The sequence below is a fragment of the Ostrinia nubilalis genome, chromosome 15, assembly GCF_963855985.1.
Source record: "Ostrinia nubilalis chromosome 15, ilOstNubi1.1, whole genome shotgun sequence".
Classification (NCBI taxonomy): Eukaryota; Metazoa; Arthropoda; class Insecta; order Lepidoptera; family Crambidae; genus Ostrinia; species Ostrinia nubilalis.
The window spans coordinates 8802668-8826088 of NC_087102.1; the positions used below are offsets into that span (position 1 = coordinate 8802668).

A 23421-nucleotide genomic window follows, 5' to 3' on the forward strand; every position below is an offset into this window, starting at 1 on the left:
GATATAGGTAATATAAAGAATTAATAAAGCATACACTGATACAAGAATTCTCATGGTTTCGTCTGCCAGCACACACAGAAACGAGCAAGTTTAGTTAAATTAGAATCCAACCAAGGACCGCCCCTCGTTTAAGATTCACCCCACTAAGGCTGAGTTGCACCACCTAATTTTATCCGTAACTTTGACTATAACCGGTGGTTTTTGTATGGAATTCGACACATTTTTGACGTTTGTCAAAGTTAAATTAAGATGGTGCAACCCAGCCTAAGTAGGTACATACATACCTACTTACTTATTCGAACTGTATACTGTAAGCAGGTACACTGTACGTTGGTACACACTTTTCGTAAAAAATACAGTTAAGTAAATTAAAAGTCGTTGCATTTTTTCGTAAGAGTTGGGTGTACTACAGCGTCTACAGCCGACAGGCAGTGGGTGTATCTTGCTAATTATTATGTATCATATCATTAAGCTTTTACAGTTTGATATAGATTTGGGAGACAAACCTGTATCAACGATTTAATTAGGTAGCTTCATTTGAGAAAGCAGTAAAGAAAGCTTGAACAAATTGGATTATGGCGAAATTATTTTTTGGTAGTGGTATGCAGTCGCATACGCACCGATTTAAAATGTTATCGAATGAACAAAAGATCGACAATCCTATTGCGTTGTTTTTTGCACTATAACTTTTGGAATGGTGACGAGGCATGTACAGGAAATTTAATTCCTCTGAGGTCCCTGAGGTCAACATCTCCGCTTGACACCATTACGGCACGTACCTACCAGAAGTGCGCGTACGCAGTAAACAATAAGCACCCATTGTTACGGTCACGCTCTCGACTTGTAGCACTCGAACCCGTGCTCGAACCTATATGCCGCTTGCTTATTGCATGCATGGAAAGTTTGTCATGCACTGACCTCAGAACTGTGTTTATGCACCATACGTACATTTAACGTTTACTTAACTGTTTACTCGTACCAATGAACAGCAGAATGGATGGATAGGAACCTCGTGGTTCTTTCTTTAAGTTTTACGAATAGAAATTAGAAAATATTAGATTACACAACTGAATCTATCTGATCACCCAGGTAGGTGATCAAAGTGGACTCCAGGCGACACTTTGGTGTCCTTTGATCACCTGGATTTAATCGCCCAGGTGAATAGACCGAATTTTAGGCAAGATAAGTTAGGAGCATTGTAACATATCATATCGACTTTTAATAATAGGCAGGTAGGTTACTTACAAGTGTACTTCTCATTTCTAATCCAATCAATCTTTGTTCCAGAATGACATCCCCAGCCATTACCAAGTCGCCAGACAACCAGAAGGGCGAGAAGAAGTCTCCGAGCCACTCTGCCGGGGCTCCCGACGCGCCCCGGGCGGAATCCCCCGCCGCACCGGCCGCCCAGGCCTCCACCTCCCAGGCGGAACCCTTCAGCTGGCTGCGAATCTTCAAGCTCGCCGACCTCATGATGAAGCAGGGATGCTAAATCGTAGACCTTTGCCATTTCTAGTTTTAATTCTTTGATGTTTTAAGTCTTTATGCAAACTAAATAGCAATAAATGACAAGAAATAAGAAAGTATTAATAACGTTATAGGTGGTAGTAATAAAATTTAGTGTTTTTTTATCCATTCTCAAATTGTGTAATATCAATCTCAACAGCTCGATGATAGTAACAACATAAATTAAAGTTTGTTTTCACCTATAAGTAGTAATTACTGCATTCAAACTGCCGACTATGTTATTGATATAATTGATGGTTTTACGTAATAAAAATACTTTTGACGTAGGTACAAAACCTAGTGCATGCCCTAGGCTACAATAATTAAAATAATTTTGAATCAGAAATGTTAAGTAGAGTAATGCAATTAGCAGGTCAATTTTTAATAATTTTACAACTGCGCAACTGCTGCAGTATAGATGTAGTAGAGATATTATTATGGAGATATTTATCTTAAAATAGTATATTACGATATTTATTGTTTAGAAGAATTTTTTGTCTTCTATTTATTGTTGTTACACATATTTAGACACATTATGTAGATAATGTTTTACACACCTTACTGATCTGTTATTTATAGAAACTTGGTTTCAATAAACCTGCCTAAACGGCACATTCCATTAGCTTACAATACAAAATTAACCGTGCCCTTTGAAATTGTAAGCAGTTTTAAACTTATCAATAATGTTAAATAAAAATATTAATGAACAATATGTAGAACTGTTTCATTTATTTCCTAAAAACATAACTAGGTGGAAGGTGTAATTATACAATACATAAATGGTACATTTGAGCAATGAAAAACACTTGTGTGTAATATTTTTTTAATAGTATTGGTAGGTAGGAGGTACATAACACGCAGGAGTCTGGGTCGTTTGGATAAAGGGAAGTAAAGATACAATACTATTCTCAATATGTACAAAATATACAATTATCTCTATAACCTAGCTTTTAAAACTATAATTATGATCACAATATTTTTATATCCTTACGCTCTGCTATAATCGGAACTGGCGGTGAGCGCGGCGGGCGCGGCCGCTGCGAGACTCAGGCCAACCGCACGTCACTTTTGCTGCACACTTGAGATCAAATGTTATTTTACAAATATTTAAACTCTAACATCTCTCACACCGGCAGCGGCCGCGCCCGCGCCCGCCGGCGCCGCGGCGGCCGGCTCCACCGCAGCCCGATTGTCAGTAAACAAAACTATATTATACTTCTCACGTTAGTTTACAGTAGTTAAATCTATTAAGTCTGCATTCACTTACGACTTAACACCGCCGAGGAAACAAACTATGAATATTTCAGTTTGAATAAACGATATTACGGAGCATGGAAAACTTTACGAAAATATGAAATATTTATTAATTGATAATTGACATTTTAATAGCGTACCGCGAGGATTTGATTATTGACCGAGGGCACCGCGAGCCGGCACCCGATCGGGGAATAATCATACCCTTGTAACAAATAAGGAAAACGAGTAAATACCGATATTTATTACCACAATAAATACATCTTTTTATAATTCTCATTTGTTTCTTACCTCATAAAATTTTCATTATCGAGTCTAAATACTGTACTGCTATGTTTCATGAAGACATAATATTTACATTGACTTCCTTCATAAGGAATAGAATAAATAGTGTACATTATTGGGCATCTGTTCGCTAATAAAATTATACTTTAAAATTAATGGACGAAGTGATGAGTTCGTTAGTGTTCCTCCTAGCCAAGACGAGAACTGTTTGCGACGGAAACATGACAAACAATCATTATTATATTATTTTTATACTCTACAATTTTAAACCTTAAAAGAATATACATAATAATATTACCTGTGCTATTATTTTCTATATCGTAAATATAAAATTACAATACATAAAATATTTTGTACTTTGTTTTTACGTACGACAGCACAGTCGCACCATTATCTAACTATACAATGTTATGCGAGATGCCGGTTAATCGAAACGTTAACACACTACAGATGGCTCAGTTGCTCACTTGCACAAATACACGAATTAACTGCATGCAGACGATCGAAACTTATGAGAAGTACAATATTGTTAGTTTCCGCGGTGTTCCAATTATTGCTATCGTTAAAAATCGAAAGACAAAGCGGAGGTCGGCGGTCAATGTGAGGAGTATTGTTAATAGTAGAAGCAGAGGGGCGGCGCGGCGGGCGCGGTAGAGAGCACGCGAGCTACAACGGAGCGAATCTGCAAAACTATTGTCCCTAACATACACAAATTGTTACCAATCAAAATTTTAATTACGACATTATAAGATTTATTGAAGCACTTACACAAAACCTAACATTAAATAAAGAAATCAATCAACGCGTTAACAAATAGAAGAATTTTTGACCGACTACGGCGACGTCAAATGGAGAGCGATCATTTTAAATCAGATTAAGTTACATTTTAAGGTTAATTAATCATTTACATACTTTTTCTAAATCATTTGCATTCGATCCGCTTTATCGGAGCTGGACTTTGTACCTTTTAACAGTAAGAATAATAATAAGCAGTGCAATTATTGCGTAGACTGGACACACTTAAAAAAAATAAAAAGAAAATTAAATTATTATCTGAAAAATTAAGTTTAAATTACCGTTACAAGGTGCAAAGCAAGAACATAAGCGAGACAGAGTACTGACTTCTGGGTTGATTCAATACTAATAGGAAACGATCACACACGAATACTCCGCAATTGGCGGCTAAGTATTCCTGTGTAAGCGATCACGAGAGGAGTTTTGTATGAAATGCATTAATCGGGGTATAGGAAACCGTTGCGGGGGGATGAGTCATGATGAGTGTAAAGAATGACCGCAAATACACATTCCACTAGTGTCATTCTGACATCCATTCATACTTCATTGACAGCTAGCTATCGGAACAATGAATATCGCGAAGAGCGATACTCGCACGGCCACTTTTTCCTTATCCTGCCGAAGCCAAGTGTAAACCCGTTCTTACCGACTAATTTAGAATTAAGTATAGCTCCCTCGTGCGTCTGTCACAATCGATACGAACAGTTCGAACTCAGCTTGCGAATATCGCCCTTGTTGCCCCATAAGACTACCTAAAGTCTATAATAATTAGTCAGAATCACAGTTTATTTTTCATGTGTTATTTTCTTACTGTAATTACGTTTCTCGTCTATAATAATTTTACAAATAAACAGTATTCATTCCACCCAGTAATCGTGAGTTTTTCCATTACCTACCGTAATGACTTAAGCGAATAAATCGAATTTTAGTATGAATAGATTCGGTATTTACAGAATTTAAATTACTTTAGACCTAATCGCTTAAAACAAAATAACAATTTACACTAACAATAAAAAATGCTCGATAGATTGCCACTCATCTAATCGGAACCCAAAATTAAAAATATTTTTATAACTGACTTTGCCATTTATTATCATATTTTTTTTTATAAATTTAAACTCCGAATAACGTCGAACCCGGTCGACTATAACAAAAGTATTATACAAATAAGCTATGACTTACATCTAACACTTAAATAGGTGACGGCTTACCTAGATACATATGAGACTTTACACGGCGCGCGGCGCGGGCCATCGCAGTCGGCGGCGCCGCGCGCTCACAATAAATAACTAACGTACGCCACTAAACGAGAGTTCAGTTTCACAGAGGTAATCCAACTCAATTCCTACGGGCGGCCATCGTATCGACGATCGGACGCGGGGTCTCGTCAATCCACCAGGTCGTCCGACAGCTAAGATAAAGTAAAGTTTTAAAAAAGTTTCACAACCTGGCCATATTTACAATGCGTTACTTAATTAGTCGCTTAATAAGGTCCATATCAGGGGATGCGGTGTCACTTCCGGGGCAGCGAGCGGGATTCGCGAGGTCGCGAGCCGCTCGGGCGGTATATCCGGGGTCGCTCGCACGCGGCGCGAGCTAGGTGCGGGAAGGTAGTCGAGGCGAGCTCAGCGTGGGCCGCGCAAGTCACACGGTGGCGATGACGATGAGCAGGTGCGCGATGTCGGCCACGCGGTGCATGAGGTCGGGCGCGATGCGGTTCAGGTTCTCGTTGGCGAAGTCGCACGACGGGAAGATGTGTACGGTGAATAGAGCCTGGTGACAAAAAACGTACCGTTATAGCGCCACCCGCGACAACCTATGTTCTTAAACCTATGTTGATGATGACGATGCCTGCGTGAAGAACTAGGCCTGATCATCTCCCCGAGTAGGCATCGAAAACAGAACAAGCGACACAGTAGCTTCTTGTAGCAGTCAGCCCCATCGCATCGGCACAATACCGATCACTGACGTATGTAAACGAAACGGTTCTCGACTCTGAGACAAGCTAAATTACACTAATTGTTTACGATATTGAGTAGTTTTTTTTAAAGAATAAAACTTTCTGTACTATGCTCCTTATTATTAGTCTGTGGTATTACCGTTGACAACTGCTGCTTTAATTCGCTAACGGACACTATCTACTAACAAACATCAAACGTATACGGAGAAGGACACGTGCTAAATGTGCTAATACTTCTGAAGACAGCACGACTTCGCCTAACATGTCTATGATCACGCGTCGCTTTTTATAGATCGTGTCATCCACGAATACGCACCCAACCAATTTTTGGTCGAGGGAAGTGCGGGGAGTTAGATCCGAACAATCCGAGCGTCACTATTGTAGTGTGCGTGTGCACTCATGGATAATTTAGCGTGTACCGATAACACTCAAACATTAGTGGAAGAATGGTGAGGCGCGGCCTTGTGGATGACACGATCTTATGCACTGTTAATAAACAATTGAACATCAGTTACCTGCTGGTGGCCGGGCGGCGCCACGTTGACGATGCCGGCGGCCTGCTTGCGCTGCAGGTAGGTGATGAAGCCGGCCGTGAGGTTGTTGGACTGCTGCAGCACGTCCATGTGGTCGCGCCCGCACGGCAGCGCCAGCAGTATGCAGTGTTCGTGTTCCAGCTGTAGGACATTACACATTGTTAATATCAACACTAAGAGCCTTGCCACTGCGTGACGTCTTCGCCGCGGAGACGTGGCGTTTTCGCCGCGTCACCGCTCCGCTTTAAAAACTCTTGTAATCCTAGCGGATTACGAATAGTGACACACTAGTCAATTGAGATCCTTTTTATTAGCTGTCAAATGTTGCTATCTCAAATATTTTGGATGCAAACCAAAATCAACCCTGAATAAGTTATGAAAGGGAATCCAGTAACAGACCTGTGAACTTAGTATGTGTTTGATATAAAAGAGAAAGAGTCCCCGATCCAAACGGAGAACGTAAAATGATCACAGCGATTGACTATCTTCATATGATTTTTAGCCGAGCACTTTATCGACTTCTTATTTTTTAAGTGTTTGCCAAGTGATCTCCTTGTTGCAACTATGCATAAGCGATAGAACATTGTCATTTAAAAATTAAAATAATTTGCAAAAGTAGATGTGAGGCCCAGTTTCCACCAAAGAGGAACGGAACAGAGCGGAGAAGCGTTGGACAGTCAAATTTTTCTATAGAATTTGACAGCCGCAATGGCGCGGCGCGGAGTGGAGCTGTGCGGAGCGGAGAAGTGGAAATAATGATTGGTTATTCAAAACATTATTCGCTCTGCTTCACTTCGCTTCACCTTGGTAAAAACCTTTAAGGCTTTGGCAGACCAAACGCGGAGCATAGCAGCGCAGTTTGAATGCGGGCCCGCGCAAGTTGTAATACAAGAAACTCTTTGAAGTGTGTCACACCAAATTTGAACGCGGGCCTGCGCTCCAACCGCGCCGCACTGCAACTGCCGAACGACAAACGAGGCGGCGCGGGTGCGGGACAGAAGCGGCGCAAACGCTGTTGTATTACTATGGCGGCCATATTAGCATGACACATCAGACGCAGGGCGGTAGCAGCGCGTTGAAAGCGGTTTTCGAATATTTAAATTTTTGACAACCGCCCGCGTTGTAACTGCTTTGAAACTGCGCTGCTTTCAGTGTACCTCAGCCGTGCTGCAACTGACCCGCACTGCTTATGACACGCGTTTGGTCTGTGGAAGCCTTAAGGTATGAACAGTGACAGTGATAATGGCGTACCTTCATCTTGCGGTGCACTTGGTCCAGCTGCGCGGGCTCGAGGCGCATCCTCTGCGCGATGCGCAGCAGCGGCGTGGAGCCGTCGGCCAGCACGGGCAGCGTGTCGCCCGCCACGCCCGGGTTGCCGCCCACGAAGTGCATCTGCACCGCGGCCGAGTCGTTCTTCAGGGCTAGCAGCCCTTGCCACATTACGGGGTAGCGCTGCGGGACAAAACAACATGTTATTTACTGAGCCTTAGTCACGGCACCGGTTGCGTTACGTCACATAACAACATGTTAATTTACAGAGTTCTTGCCACATCACCAGGTAGCGCTATGTTACATAGTAACATGTTACTTTAAACTGTGCTTTTGCTACACTACTGGGTAGAGCTTTATGACAGAAATAGCAAAATGTATTGTCAATAGTCAAATAGTCATCATCATTTCAGTCACAGGATTGCTGAACACAGGCCTCCAATAGTAGCCAGTAAAACATAAGCGAACAGCGATCTTTAACCACTCGCTTCAATAATTTCTAACTAAACGAGCCATTAACATTTACGGCCATTATTAAATTGCCAAAGTATATGATGTTAAATCCCATATGCATTCAGTGTACCTACCATGAGTTTACGTTAGGTGTGCTCGCTAGCGAGTACGTCAAAAATCTCTATGAAGATTTTGTTTCTTGAAAGTAGCCGCTAGGGGCGCTGCACAATATGTCATACAATTAATGTCATTTTTTTACGCAGTCGCTAGCGAGCACACGTAACGTAAACTCATGGTAAGCACACAGTAATATAGCGTGTGCGTGTAACTTAACACAGACCTCTTATTGTTAATAAATCACATTTTATACAGTCCACCTTTCTTTCACAACTTCACCATCAAAGCAACACTTTGGTCCTTCGAGCCGGATTGAACTAGCAACCTATGGATACTCGTTGTACACTCCGCAATATTTCGGTGCATTACAGCCGGTCCATTAACACCTGTATTCGGGGTAGATACTCACTCGCAGCAGTGTCTGGAGCGAGTCAGCCTCGCGCGGCACCTGCGACGCGTGCGGCGGGCCGGGCGCGGCCGACGGCGGCAGCGCGCCCGGCAGCCGCGACGTGCCGTGCGCCGGCGGCGGCGAGCGGCCGCAGCCTACTGCGTACACTGCGGGAAACAAACATTGTTATAATATCCGTTGTCTAGTACCCATAGTACAAGCTTTGCTTACTTTGGGACTAAAAGAGCAGTGTAAATGTCCAAGGATATTTATTTATTTATTTATTGACACATCTCACACAACAAAATTACAATGCACAAACAGTAGCGATTTTGAAACGTCAAGTGGCAAAAATCAAGAACTAATAATCCAGTATTGATAGTAGCGCCCTCCTGACAATGTAGCTGGGACGGTTCAGTACACTGAATTGATATTCAGTGTTTTTCAACCTGTGGGTCGCGACCCCCTGGGGGGTCGCGAAGCCTCTATAGGGGGGTCGCGAGAGGTCGTGAAAACTACCTCAGTAAAAAAAAACAGTAAAGTTTTAAAGCTAGATTTATCCGAAGTCTAATTATGCAAATGCATAAATGTTATACAGATTGAAGAATTCGGTCCCTACAACATCTTCGTAAAAGGCATGAAAAAAAGTGAACGGTCGGGGGGTCGCAAAAATTATTTTCATGCTAGGGGGGTCGCGTCATGAAAAAGGTTGAAAAACACTGTTCTACAGGATATCTATAGTGTATGTTGACAGTTGGTGGCATGCGTATCCAAAATTGTTGGACTATATTATTTATAACTGACTGGCTGCCTTCCTCTGGCAAACGATTCGACGTCCCACAGTGTGTTTTTTTTTCTGTTGGAACTATTTCGATTTAGTTAAGACGCATAATTCATGCCACTGTATCCACATCGCGCCAGTAACTTAAATCAATATTGTCGAGATAAACATTTGAAATTCTCGGTTTGCATAAATTTTAACGACATTTGGCTTTTACGAACGACAAAAATTCATACGATATGAATAATAAAAGTAAAAAGTATTTAACGAGACTCTTCACCGTTAACCATTCTCAAATATACTTTTAAGCAATAATTTTTATATCTCCTATTAGTCATTATTTAATTCCCACTATTCTTCTTCTTATTTTCGTGTCGACAACAAACCTACACAGTGTCAGCCCAAAACTCCGCCACAAGTGTGGCGTTGTCTCACTATTACTCGGAACAAATAGCCACATCGTGATTCCATCCTTTTGTTCGCGGGTGTTAAATAAAAATGAGCCTTATCAACCAAGCAATAGAGCACAATACTCACTGATGAGTCGTTCCGTCTGGGGCGCGGGCGAGTGCGCGGGGCGCGGCACGCGCGCGGACGGCGGCCGGCGCAGCTCCAGCGGCGGCGTCGGCGCCTCGCAGCCCTCTGCCTCCAGGCTCCTGCGACACGACTACGTGTTAACCACGGACCATAGAAACTAAAGGGAGTGACAAGGGGGCGGGGCCGGTGTCGCAGCGCAGCAATAACAGTAGGCCATAATGCGCGCCGCGATAAGCGGTTATCACGCCATCTTATCGATTCTCCCCATACATTTTGACGTCGATAAAAGTACAGGCCTGTTCATCTCCGCGAGTTTGTATCGAAAACAAAACACGCGCGACTACCCTTCCTGAGATACCTAATCGACAGGACAATCACGAGCGAGTATTGACGCACGCACGTGTAACAATTCTTTCTTCACCCATTTGCATTGTAGACAATAAATTATATTTAAAAACGGTAGTGTAATTAATACTGTGCAGTATTTTTTAACTGCCTGAATAATAATAGAAACACAAAATATAATTCATGCTTATTCATGTACATATTTCCTCCGCCATTTTCCGCAGTTTGGCACCCTCACGTCACACATCATTTTACCGAAGTCAGCCCTATGGCTTCTGCGCAGTACCGATCACTGACGTTTGTCAACAAAATGGTGCTTGACTCTCAAGACAAGCTACTTTTAAAAATTAGCAAACAAATTATGTTACCAACACTATAAAAACTGATGACAGTTTCTTTCTTTATTTACCTGGTGTAAGGAGATGCAGTAGCCCTGTTTTCGTGTTGAGTGGCACGGAAATGTTGTTGATACACCTGGTAGTGTTGGTGAGAGAAGTGAGGGTACATCCCGTCGCCCTGTGAATAAAACATCCATTTTAAATCCTAAATACTTACCCCCTTACTAATAAAACTTACACGCTTGTTGAACAGTGTTTTAAGTGACGTTTAGTATGGAAATGTAATTTTAAAACAGTGTTCAACAAGTTTGTAACTTTTTATTCGTAAGGGGGTTGAGCTTTTATAGAAAATTTACATTGTGTGTTAGTGTAATGGACGTTGGTGATATAATGTATGATTTTAACTGATTACTTTGGGATATACCGTCACTGGAGAAGCCTGGTGTGCAGGTGGCGGACTTCTAACTAACTCCGCAGACTGTTTCCGGTTAGCATGAACAGAATTATATCCCGTACAGAATATCAATCGACTGTTTTGTATGAGTTTACTTATAGGCGTTTAATTTTGTGATTAGGTAACAATAATAAGTTATAGCACTCACCAGTCCAATTTGTCCTTGAGGGCTGATGGTCGGAACTGTTGTAAGGGTAACTCGTGAAGCGGCACCTGGGAAAGAATAATTGCATGAATTTTGCTACAAATTTATAAATTAGTTATGTAAATACTGAGATGTCCTTTCATTGAACATGTACTCGTAAACAAAATGTGCACGAAAATAACGACGTTTTATCAGCCTCATTTTTAACCGACTTCAAAAAAGGAGGAATTCCCAATTCGACTGTTTTTTTTTTGGATGTATGTTACCGCAAAACTCCGTCAATTATGAACCATTTTTTTGTTTTATTGGATATACTGCCGAGGTGGTCTCATTGTTACAAGTCAGGGTCTGATGATGGGATCCTAGGGCAATCGAGGGCAACCTCAAAATTTATAGGTACGTATATTGTTTTTCATGCGCCTGGAATAGAAGGTAAAACTCCTTAAAGCTTAGGAGTTGGGAGGTTTGCATCAGGCAGTCGTCATCTCCAACAATAGACCGACAGTTGTATTCTTCCATATTTTTAAGGTGGGCTGATGGTTTAAGGACTTAGGCTGCCGAGTAACGTGTATTTTGTAGACATTTTGTAACATGAAAAATATGTATCTCAATGTACTGTCAACCTTCAGTGGTAACATCAAGGTAATAAATTAGTTAACTAAAAAGAAAAAAATTGGTTACTAAAGAAAATTAAATTTTTAACAAAAAAAACAGACTCCAAAAAACATGCACCAATAAGTAGAAAAATAATTACTAAATACTTATTTTATTAGGAAGAATTAATATACCATGATTGATACTTTTGGAGTCGGTACCGGCAAATTTCATACATTTCATAATCTTGGCACCGCGCACCGACTCCAAAAGTATCAATCATGATATAGATTCAATTCTTCCTAATAAAATAAGTATTTAGTAATTATTTTTCTACTTTTAAGTGCGTTTTTTGGAGTCGGTTTTATTAAAATTTACTTATTTTTGGTAAGCTTTCGTTTTATTCGCTGACTGTACTAATACAGGTGTCAAGAACGTTGTCATTCCATTCAACACACATGTTTCCCGTCATACCTGGGAGGGCAGCGTGAGAGCCGATGACGGCGACCTGCTTGACGTGGTGCGGCGCGGGCGCCGCGTGCGGGTGCGGCGGGTGGTGCGCGCCGCGCGGCAGGCTGGCGGGCCCGGCGTAGGCGCCGCGGAAGCCGCGCGACGCGCCCGCGCCCGCGCCCACGCCCGGGCCCACGCCGGGGCCCACGCCCACGTGGCCCAGCCCCGGCACCGGGCCCACTCCCGCTCCGACGCCGGCCAGGCCGATGCCCATCGCTCCTTCGCTCTCTCCGCCTCTGCAAAGATAAACGTATGTCGTTAAGCGTGGAAATGTTACAGTCAAAACTCATAATCGGTCAAAACTAGTTTTGACAACAAAAATCAGTCGAGTGGTTTTGACTGATGCCCTCGGTCAATACATATCACTTTTGACTGATTTTTGCAGTCAAGTGGTTTTTACCGATTATGATTTTGATTGTAACAGAAATAAACACGAGCAACGTTAATGACTTAAGTGAATAATCAGTATCTAGATTTTGACGCAAAAAGGGATTCTGATTAAAACAAAACGCTGTTAATTACCTCATCAGGACTGGTGTGGCGCGGTCGGCGACGCGGTGCGAGGAGGGCGGGCGGTGCGGCAGCGCGGGCGACTGCACGCGCGCGTCCGTGGCCTCGGTGGCGCCCACGGGCATCATGTTGCCGGGCACGCTGTCGCCCAGGCGGCGCCCGTACTCGGGCGGCTCGGCGCGGAACTCGGGCTCGGGCGCGGCGGGCGCGGCGGGCGCCGGCTCGCGCAGCGGCGGCGGCTTCTCGGCGCTCTCCGGCGCCGCGAACTGCGCCTGGCCGACGGCGGGCCGCGCCGGCGTCATCACGGTCGCCGTGTCGAACGCGCCGGCGAGCTTCGCGCTTATCTCGGATATCATCTTCTTTGGGGGCTTCATGATCGGCGTCGGGTTCGGGGTCGGGGTCGGCGTCGGAGCCGGGGCCGAGGCCGGGACCGGGGCGGGGGCCGGCGCCGCCTGCGCGACGACCGGCGGCGGCGGGGCCGCTTTGGGCGCCGGCGGCGGAACCTCCGGCTCGGGCTTGGCGGGCGCGGGGACGATCGATTCGGCCAACTTTGGCGCCTTGGCTTCTCTGCTGGTCTCCAGGTTTCGGTGGAGCCTCTCGTCGCCGCTGTCGACGGAGGCGTCGGACAGGCTGCGGTCGCGGGTGCGCTTGGCGCCGCGCGGCGACTTGCGCGTGTCGGGCGGCCCGGGCTTCGCTCCCTGTCGCGCCGGTTTTCTCTTCCCTCCTTTCGCTTGGGCCGCTGGACTTCTCACGAACTCCTCCATGGTATCGTCTACGGTGGTCTTTTGAACGTCCTTCTCTTGGAGTCTTCTAGATTTACGAGTGTTCAGCGAAGGCGATGCGAAATCTTCCGGCTTCTCTTCCCTGTTTACCTTGTCTTGTATTTTCGGCTGATCTTTGGGTGTGATGCTCAGAGAAGAAGTCGATGTGGCGCAGTGTCCAGAGAGGGGACTCTTGATGGTCAAAATCAATCTCGGCCGTGCCTCAGTTTTATTAGATGTCGTCTCGTCTCCCGAATCCTCGTGAAAATCGTAGACGTCTCCAGGAATATTGTTGATGCTGTTATTTACAGAGTTCTTAAGTTTCTTGTCCACTTTAGCTCGTCCTCTCCCACGTTTAGCAGTGGAGCCACCCCTTGAGGGTTTCGAAATTTGGCGAGTCTGTATCCTATCTTGATTTTTCTCTGCCCTTTTACCTCTAAAATTACGCCCACCCCTCTTATTAGGAGCTGAGGATTTACCTAAATTGCTGATATCTTCGGTGTTACTTGTTTCAACAACAGTTTCGTACTGTACTTCCATTGATTTAGCTTCAACTTCTGGTGGAAAAGTATCTGCAGTACTAGTCTCAACTAGATTTAGTGTATGGTTTAATTCATTACTTACATTGTCATCTCTGCTTTCATTAAATTCGGAATTTTCATTGCACAAAGAATCAACTTTCTTTATAACAGAATCAATGTTTACATCTTTAGCACTCCACGAGTCATTTTCATCCAGACCCCTCAATTGACTATCACAACTGTCATTACTCTTTGACATACTAATCGTGAAAAATTGGACGGATTTTACCGGATTTCCAAAATCAGACGATCTTCCGGGTTCGTTAATAATTGTATTTGAAATTGCAGCCAAAGGAATCTCATTATTTGAAATGTTGTTAATACCAGAATCTTTGTTAGTGTTATTTTCTATATTATTTGCTGTTGAATCGTTATTTGATGATGTATCTTTGTTTTCTTTACCAAGTTGAATGTTTTGCACTTTATTTGACTCTTCATTTTGATGATTTGGGGTAGATTTTGGAATTGATAGAGATAGATTATTTTGGCTTGACGAAGCCGCATTTTGATTTACTAATATGTTCGTAATCTGATTTTTAAAAACTGATTCTACGACCGACTGTTCAATTAAAGGTTGGGTTTTCTTCACAGAATCTTCTTTTCTCGAATTATCAGTACTCTGCTTTCTTTCACGAGGCTGTGTAGTTACAAGTGTGATAGTTTTTCCAACATTCACTTCCAATTTCTTTTCAGGGTCATTTGTCACTTTAATTTCATTGGTTGTATCTCTCAACAATTCTTCAAAATCCGTTTCACACTTAGCTATTGTTTCTATTGGGGAGTGAAAAGGTTGACGATTTGCCGATGATGTTGATGATGCTACTCTTCCCGGGTCGTTTTGTTCCTCGTGTCTAGCTTCACTCTCTCGGGGCACGTGATTGGATGTGGTTGGAACATTTACGAATTTGTCATCAGTTAACGAATTCATTCGTTCTGTTTCATTTTTAGGATTCAATTTGATCGTCCCAGGTGTTTTGGTGGTTTTTAATATAAGTGGGGTCATAACCACATTAGTGATACAAGTTGTGGTAGCAGCTATGGATTTTGAAGAATCTAATTTCGTCAATACCGTCGGCGGTCTAATAGTTGCCATCGAAAGTACTGACGGAGGGCATTTGCTGGTGTCCAAATGGATTGTTATAGGTGCTGTAGTGAGTAATCTCTGAGAACTTAAGGAATGAATTACGTTAGAACCATGGGTCCTGCTAATAGTACTAGCTTCTTGAATAGCACACATCACCGGTTTGTTTACACTTTGAATTATTGATGCTGAAGAATTATTCACACCAGCCACATGTATTGTTCCAAATGGTACATGACTTAGTTGCTCTGATTTTTGCACATTACTTTCTCGCTTCTCGTTCAAATGATTTATGTTATTGATTAAAACTTTATTTCCCAAATGTATCGGCGAGTTCTTGTTTCCCACGTGTACAGCGGCATGCTGCAACGGCATGGTTATCAAGCGATTTTGTGCCAGAACTGTAGGGTTTGCATTCTGAGGTAAACTAGTTGGAGACAATATTATTTTAGAACCTTCATTCATATTTTCGCCAATATTTCTCTGGTCACTTTTCCGTTTTTCTTCAGCTATCAGCTTTTGCTGGTGGATAAGTGAACTGGTGCTAACAGTGATCATTTTATTCTGTTGAACTACATTATTTACAGTAATTTGTTTGGTTATCGGAGCCAAAACAGGAGTAACAGGTAGTCGGTTAAAGTGTAATGGTGCTCCTTGCGTTTGTACTAAAACGGAACTAGGTCTGTTAGGAGACAACATTGTCCTAGCTCCATGAGGCAAATGCATGGCTTGAATTGGGCTTAAAGGTGGTTGTTGCATCCTCACAACGGTAACTTGGCCGGGCGATCGTTGTTGTAATGCATTAGGTGAAGCTATTCCAACAGAGTTTATATTTTGTGGAGATGTACTCAGTATCATGTTAGACAAAAGGGGCGATGTCATTCCTTCCCCTTGTGCCGTTCCTTTAGGACTCTGCATTCTGGCGTCATTAGACATTCTAGGTGATATAACGATCCCTGAAGGCTTCTGATACACCATGTGCTGTTCTGGGATCTTTATTGTTGGTGGTTGCATATTAGATGTTTGAGGTCGAATGACTTGATTTATCACTTGATATGATGGTGCACTAACTCTAGCGGGAGTAATAATTGGCCTTATCGAGTTATTAACTGGCATATTCTGAGTGTGGGGTGCCCTTATTTGTACAATATTTGCAGTAATATGTGTGGGTTTGCCATCATTTTTGTCTCTACTTGCTCGAGGACTTGTCTGAATATTTATGACCTGAGGTTCAATTAACTTAGTATTGGCTAAGGTCCAAGAAGTTATGACAGGTGTCGCTGTAGAAGTCTTTTGTTGAGGACCATCGCGTTTAGCAAGTTGAATCTTAATACCTGGTTCGCTTACTTTTACATTATGTTCATTAAATTTAACTGGTTCACTTGTTCTGACATGCTCACTTGTCTTAACCAATTCACTTGTTCTGGCATTTTCACTTGTTTTAACCTGTTCTCTTACATTAGGATGTTCATTTACTTTAACATGCTCGCTAGTTTTAACCTGTTCATTTCTTTTTACATGTTCGTTTATTTTGCCATGTTCACTTGATCTTCCACGTTCATTTATTCTACTGTATTCACTTGTTCTAACACGCTCGTTAATTTTACCATAGTCGCTTGTTCTTACAAGTTCATTTATATTACCATGGTCACTCGCTTTTACTTGATCGGTTGTTATGGCAGATTCGTTTGTTTTTATGCTAATTCCACTCGATTCAGGAGTAACAACTTCCATAGCTGTGGGTTTTGCTTTAGATATTAATATGTTAGACAACACTATCGGTTTGGTTGTATCTGAACTTACGCTTACAATAGGCTTGCTGGTGGTGATGATATTCACGGGCAATCTTTCCGCAGCTTCAGTCACAGCAGCAGAAGTAACAGCAACTGTAGAAGCTACAGTAGCAGTAGAAGCAACAGCCGCAGTAGAAGCAACAGCCGCAGTAGAAGCAACAGCCGCAGTAGAAGTAGTTGTTGTACTTGTTGCAGTCGTAGTAGTAGTATTGTCTTCGTGCTCTTCAGTATCGGTATCAATAAGCAAAACATTCTCAGGTGTATCGGGTTTCATTTCCATTGCACTTGCGTTAAGATTTTGGACTGCTTGTCTCATTTCTTCTGCGTCTTCTTCCGGAATATTTTCGGTCTCTATAGAAGCTCTTTCAATTTCGGTTTGACTGGTAACGTCACTTTCTACATTTTCATAGCAATCCGAAAATGAATTTACTTTTCCGCCAAAGCTTTCACCTAACAAGGCAGCTACTGCATCTTCTGTCTCTTCTTGTGAAATGATAGCTCTAGGTTTCTCTTCTACTTTTTTATCCATCTTGCAAGGAATCTCGATCTTTTCTACCGGCTTCTCAGTTTCTATTGGTAAATTAGAGATGCTGCGAACGGCGCTTTCACTATTGTCAATATCTTCTACTTCGTCGAAAGCATCCATGAAAACTTCTGTTTCGAATTGGGATTCTAAGGGTGGGTCTTCTGGTAAAGGCACTTCACTGATGTCAATGCTTTCAATAGGCGGTGGCATCGGAATGTCATCAACTTCAATTTGTTTTGTTTCAGGATAATCAATTTCCATACTAATATCCATAGAGGAGTTGGTTGGGGACTCATTGCCACTTATTTTCGTTTCCGACTCGCTGCTCTGAATTAATACCGGGGGGCTGTCTGTTAGTCGAGGCAAGCTAGGAGATTGGGAAAGTGACTTATTGTCGTCAGATTTGTCGGACAATGTAGATGTTGGTATATCACTAGGTAAAGGAATGTCTAACAACATATCCTTAGTAGATATTTCAAGCTCTGATTGTTCAATTGAAATGTCAGAGTTCTCCATTTTATCATGATGGAAAAAATTATGATGCTCTTTGCGATTTTGACGGTCCTCTCTACTTCTCTTTTTCTTTTTCTTCTTTTCCCTGCACTCTTTTTTCATCTTGTCGCAGTGTCTATCATTCGTTTTATCAGTTGTGCCATCGCCAGAGTGCTTCAATTCATTATCTTCGTTCATATTTTTCTTAGAATAATCTGATATTGTGTCTAGGCCTGAACGGTTATCATCGTCGGTGATTGACTCGGCAAATAATCGTGCTTCTATTGCTTTACTCACGGCATCTACATCTAAGCTATTATCATCTTCCTTGGAAAAAAGCCGCTTTTCTTTGCGCTTCTTATCTTTTTTGCGTTTATTATCGTCTTTATCTTTGGATTTTCCATCATCGGTAGTATTGTTTTGATCATTAACAGAACTGAATGTCGATTCATATGTATGGGAAGGAAATTCTATCTTATTATTTGCTCTAGATTCTCTGTCAGATTCATCTGAAAGTGGCCCAAATATATCTTCCATTTTACCATCCTTCTTCGAAATATTTTCTGAAACAGCATCAAAACTACAGTTCGTTAATTTCTTGTCTCTTTTAAGCTTGTTTCTTTCATCGCGCGTTTCATCCGTATCTACACTTTCGCGAATTTTGTCCTTCCGTTTTTCTTTTTTGGTACTGTGACGACGAACTTTTTCTGATATCTTATGTTTTACGTCATTGTCATGACTCGCAGCATCATTATCACACTTGTTTTCAACATCAGATAGTATAGATTTGTGTCTCTTCTGCTTTTTCCTATGTTTCTTGCGAACTTCTCCAATATTTCTACTACACATTGCTGAATCACTTTCAGAGGAAAAGTCGTTAGGAATAGCTTTTGTGAAACTAGGTTTGTATTCATTGTCAGTTTCTAAGCTAGATTTTAGTTTACTGTCATCGCTGTCACTTTTTCCGAATAGATTCAATAAAGAGTTCTTTTTAACTTTATCTTCACTAGACTCTTTTGACGACGCATTGCCGAGATCTTTAGTCCTGTGCAATGATTCAGAATCAGATGTAGTATCTTTTTTGAGATCAATGATGAAATTTGGACTCTTGCTCACACTTCGCTTCGACATTTCATCATCAGACGTATCAGACATAATACGTGTTCTTGAGTTTTTGCGTGATAATTTGTTACACGAGTCTTCTTCATTACTTGGCATGTTAAAATAGTCATTGGCTTTAGTACGATCAAAATCAAGGCTAGAAGATGCATGTACCTTTTCACGTTTTTTGTTATGAATCATCATGTTATCGTCATCGGTAGAACTATCCATTGAAGATTTATGTGGCTTCTTTCTTTCATTTTCAGAATCACTATCTTCATCCCAACTGGATCGTTTCTTTTCTTCACGTTTAGCTCTACTTTGCTTTAGCTGACTAAACTTAGCTTTTATTTTCTCTTGACGCTTCTCTTCTTCCTGTTTCTGCATGTTTTTACATGATCGAGCCTTAACTTTATCGTACATTGATATATAAGTAGGTCCATCATCTATTATGTCAAAAATAGAGTGCTTTTTGGGTTCGTCAGAGTCCGAGCTATCAGTGCTCGGTGCAGTTTTCCGACTTTTACGTTTGCTGCTGTCACTTTTCTCATCTCGACTTTTTCGATCAGTGGATAAACGTTTGTCTCGCGCCACCTCCTTTTTCTTTTCGTCAGTCTTTTGTTTCTTATCTTTATTGATTAATTCAGCTTGTTGTAAGGCATCTTGTTGCATTTGAAGTTCTTGAATTTGTTGCAACTGCTGAATTCGTTTCTTTTCTTTCATTTCTTTTCTAAGAGCCTTTTGCTTTTCATCTTCTTCACTCGACCTAAGTTCTAATGTAGCGAGGAAATCAATATCTTTATGTAAACCATCGTTTTGTGATTCTGGGTTAAATTTGTCATCTTGTTCTATCGTAGGACTCTTTTTCAAATGTTTATGTTTTTCAAAACTTAATTTTTCGTCTTTATGTTCGTTATTTTTCACTTCAAACGCATCATCTGGAGGTTTCACTTGATTTTTTCTATCGTCTTTAGTTTTACTTTCGATTAATTTTGCGAAATGGCCCTTGTTAAATTTGGTAGTTTTATGTCGGTCGGTACTCCTGGAATCTTTTGAATCCCTACGTTCGAGGCCAGATTTAGGTTCACTATTTTTAGATTTTTTCAAATCTTCTGTCATGTAGTCAAGACTATCTTGCGACGACATTCTTCTCTTATGGCCGATGTTCGAAGGCAAACTTGAACATGAATTTAGTCGTTCTTTACGTTTTGAATCAACACTGGGAGAGTCAAGAGAATAATGTCTTTGTTTCTCTGTGATATCTCCCTTGATTTTTATGGAATGTTCCGATGTATTGTCGTTTTTGCTTTTGTGTTGATCTAAAAGATCTTTCCTCTCTTTTTCTACTTTAATTTTTACAATCGGCTCGAATTTTAGAATGTCCAAGCATTTTGACGTGGATTCCTTTTCAAATTCTGACTTACAATTCACTTCATTAAGTTGTTTCTTTAACTTTGATTCTTCTTTTACTTCATTAACATCTAAATCCTTTAATTTGGACGAATCATGAGAAGCTCTGGATGTTGAGGAATCTGTGGAATCTTTTCTGTAAATGTCTCTTGACGTTTCATCTCTGGAAGACTTTCTTGATTTTAAATGATCGGATTCCTTTTTACTATCTCGTTTTGACTCGCTGCTGTCTTTTCGAGACTTGTCGTGTTTAGATCTGTCATCCTTCTTACCTTTCGTATCACTGTCAACAGAGTCCTTTCGTTTATCTTTATCTATTTTTTCTTTTCTATGGTGATCATGTCGAGAAGATTTTTCTTCAGAATGTTTTGATTTTTCAGAATCTCGATCACTTCTATCTTTATATGACTTTTCACTGTCTCTGTTCTTATCACTTTTGTCACTGTGTGGCTTTTCAGCGTTCTCATCTTTAGTCCTTTTATCTTTTTCACTTTTGTCGGCACTTTTCTCACGTTTATAAGACTTCGCCTTGTCCTTTTCATTATCTACCTTTTCTTTTTCATGTCGGTCTTTACAGTGTCGTAATATTTCACTCCTTATCCGGTCTTCTATCAATTTTTCACTGTCTAACATCTTCTTCTCTCCAAAAAAATGTGAGTTGCTGCTGAATTTATCCTTTTCAAAGCATTTTTCAAACTCAATATTTTCTTTTTCTAGTTTGGTCATATGTAGAACCTCTAGCATCATATTTTGACTGTATCTCTCTTTACCATTCTTTTCGCTACTTTTTAATAATTCTTGGTTTAGTTCAGGGACATCTTTATTTATTTTAACTAAGTTATGGGTATTCAAATGATTATGTGGTGTTTCTACTTCTAGAAACTCTCTTTCTTTTTTGACGTGATTACTGAATACTTCTTTGCTTTTTTCACATTCATTTTTAACTTTCGGGATAAATTCTTCCAATTTCAAAGTTCCCGTTTCATTTTCTAGATTCGATTTAATTTCTTCATGAATATGAGCGGGTAAATCAGATTTGTTGTATTCTTCGATGGATTTGGACCTCTTCTCAACAAGGGGTTCCGTTTTCACAACGTCCTGGTAGCTTCCGATTCGTTTTAGAAGCGTTTCCGGGAACTCTCGAGGTTTATCTTCATTATGACCGACCAGCGGCGTATCTGGCTGTTTATCATCCACGTTATGTTTAAAATTTTCTTTCCTTTCCACCGGCGGTAATCCGATATTTTCTTGGGTTCTTCCTATAGAATGCCGTCGCTCCGATATCAGAGGAAGGTTTTCTTCTTTACTTCGAAGTTCAATTTCAGCACCATCGGGGCGTGGGGCGTGATCCATCTCCGCACTGACATCGGACAAACTCCTGTTCGTCCCGAAGAGTGAATTTCTTCTCCGCCCCTCGGCGGTAGTCTTCTCCGAATCCAGCTCCGCATCCGCTCGAGGGGATCGGCGGTCGTTCGAATCGAGCTGCGATCTATCCGTGGAGGGCGTTCTCGGGCGGACTCTCGATTCGAACCTGTCGATCTCTGCGAATTTAGGGCGGTCGCCGGCGACGCGGCCCAGGCGGGGGTCGACCGGGCGCTCGGGGTCGTCGGCGTCCGGCGGCGGCGGCGGCGGGTGGCTGGGGAAGGGGTAGCGCAGCACGCGCGGCGTCAGCGGCGGCGCCCGGGCGCGCGGGCTGCCCGCCGGGCTGGGCGCGCGCACGGCGCCCTCGAGCCGCTCCGAGTCCTCGTCGAACACCGACCGCTTCGCCAGCAGCGAGCGGACCACCTCCGACGGCTTCACCTCGTTGATGTCCACCTCGAGCAGGCGGTGGCGCAGGCGCGAGCGGTCGGGCGCGTCGGCGACGGCGCGCGAGCCGCTCCACTTCTCGTACTTCTCGTCGAGGCTGCGGATGCGCTCCTCGAGCGACGGCGAGTGCGGCGCGGAGCCGGCGCTGGAGGAGGAGGCGGAGGGCGGGCGCGGCGGCGAGTCGGGCGCGGGCGCGGGCGCGGGGCGCGGCGCGGCGGGCGCGGCGCGCAGCAGCTGCACGGCGAACTTGGGCAGCGGCAGCGACATGGGCAGCGGCGGGCGCTCGCGCGGCGGCCGGCGCGGCTCGCAGGGCGGCGCGTCGGGCTCGTCGCGCAGCGGGGTGCCGGCGCGGGAGCCGCGCGAGCCGGAGCCGTCGCGGCGGCGGCGGTGGCGGCGGCGCACGTGGCGCTCCCCGCGCGAGCCGGAGCGCGAGCGCCGCACCGCCCCCGCGCAGCTGACGCTGACGACGCTGCCCCCTGCGCTTCGATGTCGCTCCTGAAAACGGAAAATGAGACGAGCCGTTTAGCGAGAACGACTTTGCTCGGATCCGAGGCCTCCGATCTTCATGCGTAAAAGTGGAGAAACGAAGAGACAGAGTTTTTTTGTCATGCTAATTTGTATAACCTACGACTGCTGAGTCATGCATTATACATTGAAAAAAAAACGAACATACCTTTGAATGTTTTCGGTCTTCAGGACTGGAATCCCTTCTATGTCGTCGTGCCCGGTGCGGGGAAACAACAACGGACTGCAACCGATCGTCAAATGGAGTGTCATCCGCTTGTGGACTGGAACCTAGTTCTTCGTATACCCTAGCGAAATAAAACACAAAATAAATAGGTAAGTGCTTTTAAAAAAATACAATAATGTGCTTTAATAATATTGGAGATACAAAGTCATCAACAACATAATCAATCTGACCTTCGCTATAAGTTTTACAATATCATCTTGCTCTGTGACCCGACCGTGAGCTCGGTCGCTACTGTTCGTTAGGGCAGACTCATTACATCAAGTGTAATACTTACTATGTACTACTTTACAAGCCAGTACTTTCGCTTCGTGAAATAAACGAACTATACAATAATAGTCCGACAAC

The 23421-nt window shown here is 42.8% G+C and overlaps 1 protein-coding gene across 1 annotated transcript in view; it reads right to left on the bottom strand.

Annotated features, from left to right (window-relative positions):
• Nucleotides 1–2209: 2209 nt before the first annotated feature.
• Nucleotides 2210–23421, bottom strand: part of LOC135078683 (protein split ends-like) — a 131090-nt gene continuing 109878 nt past the window's right edge. Inside the window, exons 10-19 of the mRNA XM_063973226.1 lie at nucleotides 22999–23137; nucleotides 12787–22820; nucleotides 12229–12500; nucleotides 11164–11228; nucleotides 10633–10739; nucleotides 9879–9997; nucleotides 8582–8727; nucleotides 7585–7785; nucleotides 6316–6474; nucleotides 2210–5613 (exon numbers count right to left, since the gene is read on the bottom strand). Coding sequence (XP_063829296.1) covers nucleotides 5485–5613; nucleotides 6316–6474; nucleotides 7585–7785; nucleotides 8582–8727; nucleotides 9879–9997; nucleotides 10633–10739; nucleotides 11164–11228; nucleotides 12229–12500; nucleotides 12787–22820; nucleotides 22999–23137 — 11371 coding nt within the window. The 3' untranslated portion in view covers nucleotides 2210–5484. The remainder of the gene's footprint in view (nucleotides 5614–6315; nucleotides 6475–7584; nucleotides 7786–8581; nucleotides 8728–9878; nucleotides 9998–10632; nucleotides 10740–11163; nucleotides 11229–12228; nucleotides 12501–12786; nucleotides 22821–22998; nucleotides 23138–23421) is intronic.